This window comes from Furipterus horrens, unplaced genomic scaffold (assembly GCF_987537825.1).
Source record: "Furipterus horrens unplaced genomic scaffold, mFurHor1.1.pri manual_scaffold_8, whole genome shotgun sequence".
Taxonomy (NCBI): Eukaryota; Metazoa; Chordata; class Mammalia; order Chiroptera; family Furipteridae; genus Furipterus; species Furipterus horrens.
In genome coordinates, this window is record NW_028327178.1 from 547,107 (window position 1) to 558,688 (window position 11,582).

At 56.1% G+C, this 11,582-nt stretch overlaps 1 protein-coding gene across 1 annotated transcript in view; it reads right to left on the minus strand.

The window, feature by feature from the left end:
* The window catches only part of ATP9B (ATPase phospholipid transporting 9B), a 105,701-nt gene extending 95,191 nt beyond the window's left edge, over window positions 1-10,510 (minus strand). Inside the window, exons 1-3 of the mRNA XM_090285375.1 lie at window positions 10,307-10,510; window positions 5,017-5,205; window positions 2,224-2,374 (exon numbers count right to left, since the gene is read on the minus strand). Of these exons, the coding sequence (XP_090141501.1) occupies window positions 2,224-2,374; window positions 5,017-5,205; window positions 10,307-10,395 (429 nt within the window). The 5' untranslated portion in view covers window positions 10,396-10,510. The remainder of the gene's footprint in view (window positions 1-2,223; window positions 2,375-5,016; window positions 5,206-10,306) is intronic.
* Window positions 10,511-11,582: the final 1,072 nt, after the last annotated feature.

The window sequence follows — 11,582 nt, forward strand, 5'->3', positions numbered from 1 at the left end:
GCCGAGCAGCGAGGCTGCAGTGGCTTCCCCGGGTGAGCAGCCAGCACACACACGCGGATGTGCGTCTGGATAGCAACTCCGAAAATACCTCAGTGGAAAAGCTGTGTGAACCTCCTACTCGTGAAATGATCAAGAATAAACCATGACTGGCACATTGTCTGAATGCGGACATCTGGGCAGCTTTACAAAGACTGAGAACACACAGGCATGACTTCCCCCCAAACGGCCTTATTCTCTGGGTATTCACTTCCCTTGAAGGACAGGGAACGACAAAATATAGAGATCTGTGAATTACAGACCAATGTTCAGGAGGACAGCTGCCGACATAGTCTTTCCAGTCTTCTGGTATGTGATCTTCAACAATATTTTCAAATATAAAATAAATCTCATTCAATAAAATGTTAGAAATGCAAATCCTGTAACTTTGTTTCTGCTTACTTCAAACAGAATTATTTTTAAGGTAGAATAACAAGATCTAGTATATAAATAGACCTCTATTTACAAATTCTCAAACGAACAGATTTAAACAGAAATCAAGCAGGACAAACTCACAGCACATTACAATTATAATGAAACTTATTACAAACTTGCAACTTGCAAATCCAAATCTCCTTGGACACCATTATTTATGTAACTTGGAAGGTACAGAACTGTACCAGAGCAGAGCCCTGGGGTAAGGACTGATTGTGGATTTAAAGGGTTTGGAGCCCCAGTTTTTACATAACGAGGTCACCTGCATCATCGTCCCATCCTGTGTGTGACCGAGAAGTCAGTTACCTTGATCACACGTCTACACTCATCATCACGTTCAGCTGCCGTCTGAAAATGTTTGGAATAATTTCATAAATTAATCTCAGCAGGACGAAAGCCCTTTCTCTTTGGTGATTTCTTTAAAAATCTCTGTTAGCATAAATTATACCTATTAGCAATTCAGAAATTGCCATTCATGCTAAAAATGGAATAGAATTCCTACTGTGCAATTACCAAATGTTTCTAAAATACGACGTTTTACATGAAAAGACTAATTTAAGAGGCAACCTAAGGAAAAAACCGTCCATACAGTAATATTGTGCGGGCAGAGCCCCAGGGCCGCGGCGCCGCGGCCGGGACAGGCGGTGTGGGCCCGCGGGGGAGCGGAGGGGGCACTGCTGGCTTTGGGCCGCTGTCACCAGCGCTCTGTCGTACACCGAGTGCCCCTGCAGACCTTTAGGAGCGTGTGCAATGCTCAGCCAATCCACGGTATTTAAGAACAAACCTGAGAGAGAGATGAGCCCATTTACCGTCTGACAGACACTGGGCATTTTGTTGTCCTGACAGATGATCGGTCCTCTAATGGGAGGCCATGGTTGTGTGGGTTTTAATAAAGGGTCACTGCACTTACCAAGCACTTGCCAACTACTGAACGGACGGGGGACAATCAGTGCCCACGCAAAGGCAGCGTGACAATGTAAATGACACATGAAGGACAAAGCAACTCTCATGTCACATAGTCAAGAGGTTTTCTGACAAAATAGCATAACAGCAAGTTCCTAAAATATGTCAAAAACTTTGATATAGAAATATAATCAGTACCAGCTCCCCTTTGACTGTAGAAAGATAAATAAATCTGTCATTAAAATAGGGAATGCTGGACCAAAAACACAAAATGTTCAACTACTTAGTATTGTAAGCATAAACTCGGTATTATAATTTAATAAAAAACAACAAAATATTTAACGTAAAGTTAGGACACTACCTATTTAAAGAGAACAACAACAAGGCGTAAAGTTTATAATGTGAAGAAGAAAAGATAGTCATAAATGCTAATAACCGTTTTGCTATTGAGTCACGTATTTGAAAAAATTGTGCTACTTTAATTGTGAAGTTCCTTGGCAGTCTTTAAACATTACATTCCACTTTCCCCCCAAAATTTCCAGGTAAACAAAATTTATATTTATTTTCTAATTATTTTATCTAGTTTTGTCCACCCATTCATTCTACGATAATATAAATATGATGTTTATCTAGAACTGAAAGCAATAACCAAACTATAAATTTTCTTCAGTTGAATTCTATATGTCCATTAAAAATGCATATGAATTACTTAACAGTCATTTTAACACGGTTAAAAAGCAAAAATTAACACAATTAATGGGGAAAAATTAAAAAATAAAAAACAAACAGTGAAAACAAAGGAAGCCGGCAATCTCCAAGAGGCAACCATCTCAAGAACGTAAGTCTCACCCCAGGTATGAAGGTGAAGACGTTGTACTTCTGGTTTTTGATGGCGTTCCTGGGGTGCTTCTCCTCACACTTCTCGGGGTGTCCGAGCCACACGGTGCGCGCTTTCAGCTCCCGCCTTCTCTGGCAGACGTTCACCAGCCACTCGCAGCAACTGCACGGAACGGAAGACAGATGCTGGGGGGGCTTCTTAAGTGAGCACCCCTCATTTACAGCCAATGACGACGGCCTCCGTAGTCACCAGACACCGATGACGGACCTGCTGCTGAGCCGCAGGGGCTCCCTAACACAGGCCCGCCGCAGCCGCTCACCCGCGATGTCCGGCACCAAACCCGAAGGAGCGGTCTCCCCTGCCGGGCCCTGGCCATGGCGGCACCACCGTCCACGCACTTCCTGCAGCAGCAAAGCTCGCTGATTTGACGCGAACCCGCCCGCCGCCTCTTGCCAGATGACCCCCTGTCCTGGGAGCACGGGTCTCAGGCGGACGCCTGGGCTTGAGTCAGCAGTTGACGCCCGTGAGGTGGGCTGACAGCCATGCGCGGGCCTCTCCTCCCCGCAGACACGCTAACTACGGGTCAGCCCTGGCTCCCAGCATTGGGGTGTGTCCCCGGCCGGGGGGCCCCAGCCATGAGTTTTAGCCAGAGCATAAAGTTTCCAGCAGACAACTTCTCTTAAAATACATCAGAAAATGATGAAAGGTAACAAACTCATCTCTATTAAGAATAAAATAATCATGAACTTCAGTGTCAGCAAGGACAGAAATTCCTTACTGCTGCATGCCACCACTTTACAAATAGGTTAGAACAGGTGGCGTCTCCACACCTAACACCTGCGTCCAGATCCCCAGTATTGGGTCAGGGTCTGAGAAGGGGGCCAGGTTGTCAGACCAGCCTTCCCACCTTGACTGGATTTTGGTGGGAAGGCAGTGGTCAGGTAGACCTTGGTAAAATGTTCCTAATATTTATCTTCTTTATGCTTGACTTAAGCAAAAAATAAATAAGGCTCTGAATAAAAGCAGCTTCCAGCTCCTCTTAGACTCTCCCCCTCTCCTGCTCAGCCCGCCCTCCGACAACGGGGCCAACGGTGCTGCCCTCGGTGGGGGTCCCACGGGGTGGCGCCCGCCCCTGCTCCGTGCCCCGGCGCTCCTGCCTGGTTCACAGCAGCAGCCCCAAGCTGCCCTCTGCTACCCGGTCACCACGCAGTCCCGTTACTCCCCAGCTGTGCGGGGACTCATCCTTACCCTGTGACCCACTCGGCGTCTCAGACGGCTGCCGCTACACCACCCGGATGCCGGACGCCCCGTCTGACACAGGAGGATGCCGGAGGCCAGAGTACAGCTGCGACCACCCCTGCGTCCCCAGCGCAGTGCAGCCCGAGGGGCACCTGCCCAGCTGGTGTGGTCAGCTCCTCTGCTTGGTCCCAGCTTGTTAACACTTCACACACACGCCTCGTGTATCTTACCGAGCTACTTTAATGTCCCCCAAGCATGGGTTTTTGTGCTGCTCCCATCTACATGGTTAAATATGTTCTTAATGTTTTCCTTAAGAAAAGACATATATTACCAATTAAACCCAAAATTCGGCAATGTTCCATTTGGAACAAACAAAATTCTGTAAAAGACCAAAAGCAATCACTGTAGCAATGCAGTCAGCACTGTGAAGGCTGAAAATGTCGAGTCTGTAATTCTTGGCAACTCTTTGACGGGATGGGTGAGTACCACGGTCCTTTCTCAAGTCCACACCATTCACAGGAAACTGTCCGGTCCTTACAGTGTATGCCCATCAGGACAAAAAAAGAGATTAACCCTAGACTTGAATATGTACCCACAAAGAACACTCCTGGAATATCGCCTATGTAACCTAGAAAAAGTTTTCTTAAAGACACAGAAAGTTTTTAAGTTAGCATCACAAGCCAGCAATTTCTAAAACACCATGTAGCCACGCCAGTCCTCCTTCGTACAAGAAGCTTACACACAGGGAAGAAACACAAGGGGAGGGACCACTGTGGCTGGAAGTAGGTGGGGTGACGAGCCCACACCCTGCGCGGCCTCATCTCCTGGCCTCTCTGCTGATCCCCGAGGGGTCCTAGGTCCCTGGGAGTCCTCGGAACACAGTGCCAGTGCCACTCCAAGAGCTGACCCAGGAATCAAAACAGGCGTACGAACACGGGCCAGCTTCTGACAGGGCTCTGCAAGGGACGACGAGGAGCAGGAGGACAGTGAGCACGGCACCGCCTGTCCTGCCTGTCCCAGGGGCACGATGTGTCCCAGACGCACAATGCGCTTTCCCATACTGAGCTCCAAGGTCAGAGGGGAGCCAACTGGACACACATCACACACACGTCAGTTTATCTCAGCCACCAGTGAGCCTGCGTAAAATAGGAGAACTCAACTCTTCACGTTTTGGTTAAATGAACAGAAAACGCTTATTCCAAGTCAAGGCAGTGAAGCCAAACAGGTGCACAGCCACGTGTCACTCAACCGCATTCTACAGCGCACGGCTGCCTTTCAGAAACAAGCCCAGTTAATGAACGTCAACATGGGGAACAGAATTAACCCTACCACGGCCTGATCACAAAAATGACAGAGCTTCTCCATTTTAAACATTAAAGCACCCGTAACGTACACGGTTTGCTGCACACCTGAAAGGAGCGGAGAACAACCCTGAGTGCGAACCAGTGGCTCTGGCTCCCGCGCCTCTCGGACCGGCCTCGCCGGTGCCGACACCGACCGGACAGCACCTCCCTCGGGAGGGGGGGTGGTGGTGAGGGGGAGTGGGAGGCGCCGCGGCCACGCACCTGGTGCACAGGGACGCCCAGCCCCCGCAGAGCAGCCGCTGCAGCCCCCGCAGCCCTCGTCCCCGTCCCCGGCGCGCGGCCCTGGCCCGCGGCAGCGTGTGGTAGTCGCTCTCCTCGTTCTCGAAGCCTTCCTCAGACATCATCAGCGGCATTTCGTCCAAGTGGGCAGACTCGTCTTCCAGCGGGTACCTGTCAGAGGGGAGAACAGACGAGAGAAGGGCGTGTGAGGCTGCAGCAGAAGCCTTCTCTTTCCTCGGCCATGCACGTGACCTTTAGCCACAGGCTCCGACTGTCCCACGAAAACTTAAAATACACACGAGATCCAGCTACGAGGATGCCGCCGCCATGCTGCGCTGTATAAAAGGGCACCCAAAGGGCACGGAAAAACGTGAAAACGATTAGACCTGGGTGAGCCCATAACTGAGTGCCGTCCTGTCACTGCGAACAATGAAGTAGGAGGCTCCCCTTGTCGAAAACGAGTATGTTAGGAGGTGCCACGGCCACGAGCGCCGGCCGAGGGGACAGCGCGCCGCCCGAGCGCACGGCCCGCTGCAGGACGGCCCTGCCGCAGGGACAGTCCGCACAGCGACGGGAGCAAACAGACGTGACTGCTGTACAGGCCTGACACGGAGCTCGTGCTTCCCATCCGAGGCCTGCCTCGCTCTCCGCACAGCACGACGGCTTTCACAGCAGCCCACGAGAAGACGGCCGTGTGTGCGAAATGCGGCTAAAATTCAGACCGCCGCCTGGACACATGCTAACGCGGCGCACAGGACCAGGTCTTCAGTCTGCGGGGCTACGTTTAGCAAAGTCGCAGCTGACCGACCCCGACGCCGGGGCGCAGGGCAGCGAGCCTGAAAGACCAGGAGCAGACGCGCGTCAGGCTCGGTCCCCTGCCTGCGGCAAGGAGCCCTTGAACTGGTAAGCAATTTACCTCGTTTTAACACAATTTTCCTATTGTATTGAAGATTTTACCTCAGTATTTGAAAACAATACGATGATGAACAATGGATTTTTCAGAGACAGGCTCAGCAGAGAATGTTAAGTGTCTTTGTTGCCTAGCGTCATACAAACTTAATTGGTTTGTCACTCAAGAAAAATCAACATTTCCAGCAATTAAGTATAATTCTGGAAACATAATTTTAAAACGAGTAAAAACAATGTGAACAAAGACGACAAAATGGATGAATCCAAACCCAAGGTCCTGCCACAGGAGACGCTGAGACAATGATCTGAAAAATCAGGGGCTGCGCTCACACGCTCATCCGAAGTGCAACAGCGGTACCGCCCCACCCGGACGAGGGACCCTCCCGAGAAGCGAGAAGCGGGAGGAGGCATCTAACCTGCCTCACGCTGGAGCGCAAGGTCAGCCCCGTGCCTGCAGCCACAGGCCAGGGGGGCACGTTTACACAGCACCGCCCTTCCCAACCCGGTGCCACAGAGCGCGGGGCCACAGCAGGGCCCTGAGCGGGTCGGAGAAGGCGGTGCGGGGCAGAGTGATGCGGCCGTTCCCAAGTGCTGACATAAGAGAACTGCCAACTCCAAAATGTGTATCTGCTGAAACTATCCCTCAGGAACGAAGGGGAATTGAGATATTCTCAGATGAAGAGAAAGAAAATCTGTTTCCAGCAGACCTACCTTAAAAGAACAGCTAAGAAATTCTTAAAATAGAATAGAAATAATAAAGAATTCTGGGAAATCAGGAAAAAAGAGAACAGAAAGAGCAAAAAATATGGATCACTACAATCGGCTTTCCTCCTCTGGAATTTTATAAATTGTTTGAAAGATAAAGCAAAGAACTGTAACATTGCTATTTGGTTCTAATTGTACATAAAAGAAATATTTTGAGCATCGGCCTGCGAGCCAAGTGTCGCTGGTTCGATTCCCAGTCAGGGCACATGACTAGGTTGCAGGTCAGGTCCCCAGTTGGGGGCGTGAGTGAGAGGCAACCACACAGTGATGTTTCTCTCCCTCTCTTTCTCCTTTCCCCTCTCTCTAAAAATAAATAAATAAACAAATTATTTAGACAAATAAATAAAATGGATTGTAAAATATTTTAAAAAATTTGTGTACTTTAACATATGTAAAACTTACATATACTTAAAAAAAAAAATCCTCACCTGAGAGTAGATATTTCCACTGATTTCAGAGAGCGAGGAAGGGGGAGAAAGAAAGAGAGGGAGAGAGAGAAACACTGATGTGAGAGAGAAACCTCGATCGGCTGTGTCCCGTACGCACCCCGACTGGGGACCAAACCCACAACCCAGGCCTGTCCCTGGACCCAGAATCGAACCTACATTTACAAGATGATGCTCCGAGCCGCTGGGCAGGGCTACACCTACTTTTACAAGGTAACTACATCACCAACAGGGAGCGTTCAAGGGTGTGGAAGTGTGAGGGTTCTGCCCTTCACTCAAACCGATGAAACACGGGCACCACCGCACTGTGACGACGCGTGCCCAGACCCACCGCTAAATATCAATACAGACAGGTGCACTGAAACCATCCCAGAGAAATCAAAATGGAATTCCAAAAAGAAAAAGATGTCCCAGTAGCCCATACAGCACAGAAAAGACAGAGAACAGAAAACACAAACAACAGAAAGCAAAACAGCAGAATGAGCCCTAACTTACCAATCACTACACTGAACGCAAATGTTCTAAGTGTGTCAACTGTAAGACAGACACCGGCAGAGAGGAGAACAAATATAAAGCAACCATATGCCAACCAGAAGAAATTCACTTCTAAGATAAATAGGTTACAAGTAAACGGATGGAAAATTATAGGCCAGGCACACATTAATCAAAAGAAAGCAGGAGTGGTTATAATGTCAGAGAAAGAAAACTTTAGAGCAAAAACATGACTGGGGACAGATGGGAATTACGTAACGACAAGTGCTGGTCTATCAGGAACACAGACCCGCAAACGAGCGAGGCAGAAACTAGTGAACTACACGCACGATCCCGGCGAGGCGGCACCACCTACTGCGAACAGCCCGGAGCCACCGACTCCCGGAACCGGCCAGCAGGCCAGAGCGCCTCCCCGACACCGACGCGCCGCCCTTGCTCTCCAAGGGCCTCCGAACTCTTACCGACAGAGGCCGCGTCTTCGGTCACAGGACGAACCGCACGGAACTGGAAGTAAGACGCCAACAGGCCCGCGCTCTCCTGCCGCTCCGGAGCGCGCCGAGGCCCCACCGAGAGCTGCCAGCCCCGCCGTGAGCCGGGAAAGACGCGCGAGGCGGACGCAGACGCGGACACGGGCACAGCATTGTCAGCAGAAAACATAAAAGTGCTTGAACAACCAGCTACCAGCTGTCTTGAAAGACACAGAAGCATACAACCGAAACAGGCGACAGAGTCACCGTCACCGGGCGGGGCCGACGGCCGAGTCAGGAGCCTGAGACCAGAAACGGGAAGAGCCCGTGGGAGCGCCCGCGGGGAGAGGACGCGCACAGAGGTCCCGCTGCCGCGGCTCGCCGCTCTGCAGGGAGGAGCAGGAGGAGGACTTGAAATTACAGCTAAAAACTCCCTAAATTCGGCGAGGCAAAAACTAACGCTTCCAGAAGCTTCATGAACGGCAGACAGCATCAGCCCAAAGAAACCCAGGCTGAGCCCCGTCCCCGTTAAGCTCCCGGAAACCGCAGGCGAAGACAGAACCGCAGCGCGGCCGGAGCGCGGGCGGGGGCGGGCCCACGGGCTCCCCGGCGACGACCGCTGCCTCCTGCCTGGGACCGCGAGGGGCGGCAGAACGGGAAGCGAGTCGTCGGGCGCTGGGGACCGTCAACCGGGGACCCCGCACCCCGTAAAACCGTCCTGGAACGAAGTGGAGGCGGTCCACGATCGAAGAAACGTCCGGCCCGCGACAGAAGCTCTTCCGACGGACGGGCCCTCGGAGGGGAGGGAGCCCGGGGCGTCGGGAAGGAGCGGGGGCAATGGGAGGGCACACGCGGGCGCGCGCAGCGGGCTCATCGTCACGGGTCTGCGGAGCCCGCCGCCGCCCGACACCGGCCCGGAGCGCGGCGGGAAGGGGGCGAAGGCTGCAGCCGCTGCTCGTGAAGACCCGGCGCGCTCGCCCGCTTCCCGGCGGCGGCCCCCGTGCCCGCCCGCCCCAGCCGCCGAACCTCGTCCCAGCAGCTTTGCTTTGTTTCCCCGAAGGAAAGAAGGCCTCAAAGGCACACGGTTCGCCGACAGGGAAGGAGTAAAACGAAGAACGGCGGCAGCTCTGAACGGCGCCCAAACCGACGGGGTCCAGCGCGGCCCCGCGCCCGATGCGGGCGGGCCTGGGAGGCGGCTGCAGCCTAACCGCGCAGGACACGCGACGTTAATAAACCAACTCCGGCTTTCCGGGCTCCGCCGTCTAATGACCCCGAACGTGAGAGGCTGAAACACGCCCACCGAGGGGCCGCCGGCGCGGACAAGCGCGGCCCGACGGCGCGGCCGCCCGCAAACACCGCCCGCAGGCGGCAGGGCGGCGCCATCGCGGCCCTCGGAGCCCCGGCTGCGGCGGGAGGGGAGGAGGGGCCCCGCGACAGGGGCGCCGCGAGCAGCCCGCCCGCGAGGGCCGGCGACAGAGCCCCGGGAACGGGACGCCGGGACGGCCAGGTCCGCGTCTGCCCGGGTCCCGACCCCCGAGAACCAGCCCGGGACGCCCGCCGAGGCCCGCCGGCGGGGACGGGGACGGAGGCAGGAACGTGCTCCGGCCCCGTCCCGTGGGGAACCCGCCCCCCAGGCCCCGCCGCGGGGACCCTGCCCCCGCCCAGGAACGGCGACGTGCACACTCGGGTCCCGGTGCAGGACGCTGGGGCCTGGGGTAGCCCCGCGTGTCCAAGGGCCCCTGCTCCCCCGTTCCTCGGGAACAAGCCCGCGTAACTGCGGGACAGAAGGCGCCGCTGCCCTTTCCCTGAGTTTCTGTCCAAACCCCGGCGGCATTTCTCAGACGCGGTTCCGCTCCGCGGGCGCGTCGGCGCCAAGAGCGCACCGACCGCTGCGGCCGCCTCCGTGTCCCGCTCCCGGCACGAACTACCAGGGGGCACCCCTCCGCCCGCTCCCCACACGCGGGAGGTGAGGGGCCTCGGCCGGCGTCACAGCCTGCGCCCCGGACACTGACGGCGCGCGGGACCGGTGCCCGCGTCGCATTCCGAGCAGCTCCCGGACCGGACGCAGCCACCTCCCCGGGCGGACCCGGCGCCCTGACACGGCCCCGGACGCCGCAGGAGGAGGTGCCCTCGACGGACAGGCGGCGGCGGGCGCACCCGGGGAGCGCGGGGGGCGGGGCGGGCCGTCGTTACCTGCTGGGCCGCTCGGCCCCCGGCCCGGGCCTGGCCGCGCTGGAGTGGGCCGCGCCGCGCACCTGGTACAGAGGGATCTGGTCCGCCATGTTCGGGCCTCCGCCTCCCGCCCCTTCCCGCGCCCCTCAATTCGCCTCCTTTCTCCGCCCACGCCCCTCAGCTGCTACCGGTGGAGGCTCCGCCCGCGGGCCCTAACCGGCCGTCCGCGAGTCGGCGCCAGATGGCGTCACCGCGCGTCGCTGACCGATGACGACAGCGCGCGCCGGCGGTGGAGGGGCCCGAGGCTCCGCCCCCTGTTCCTCGAAGCACGATGACGTCACCACGCGGCGAGGGCAAGAGTGGAAGCGGCGTGGGCGTGGTGCGCATGCGCCGCGCGTCGGCCTGCGTGGAGCGCGTGCTGTGAGCGGGGACGGTGCGGCGGGGGCGCGCGCGCCCGCCACGAGGTCTTCTGTAAGGCCCGTGGGGGTGTCACGTGGGCCCCCGCCCACTTGGGCCCCGAGTCGTGCCGGGGCGCCTGAGGTCCCCGCGCGACGTCCGCTCCGCAACGCGGGATCCGCCCCGAGGCGGTGGAGGCCAAGCGGCGAGCGGCCCCACGTGGCTCCGGGCTCGGCGGCTCCGCACCGCAGGGACCCGGCAGACGCGGCGCCGCGCTGGGCCCGCGGCCGGAGTGCGCGCAGGTGCGAGAGCCGAGGCTGGGCCAGGCGACAGCCACCTGCGGGTCTCCGGGACGCCGACGCCTCTCGCTTGCGGGGCGAAGGCAGCCGCCCGTCCGCGCCCCGGGCTGCAGGGGCCGGAGCCGCTGCCCTGGAAAGCCTGGGCCCCGCCCCGCGTGCCTGTGACCCGCGTGGTCCTGCGAAGCCGCTGCACACGTGCGTCTATTCACTGCTTACAGTCGCCGCGGTTAGCCCTCTGCTCCCTGGCGCTGGGTCCTTCCCTCCCCGACGCCGGGATCCTCCTCCTCGCCGCTCCCGACCCCGGGCGGGGAAGCACGCGATCGATCCCCAGGCTGATTCTGTGTGGTCCTTGCTCCACCGTACCTCGCATTTCTGGTGGTTTCAGTCCCTAGCTCCTCACTGCATCTTCTACGTGCAAATATGGTCGGGTTTCTCTTATCCTTAAGTTTTTCCCTAGGTTTTATTATTTTTCAAGATTTCATTATTCCCGGGTAAGTTGCCTCTAAAGAGTGGTCTAGTCTTCAAAGAGTTCTGAACTTTGCTATCATGGTATCAAGATTTATTGGTTTATAGCTTAGGAATTTGAATGTGTAACATGATTT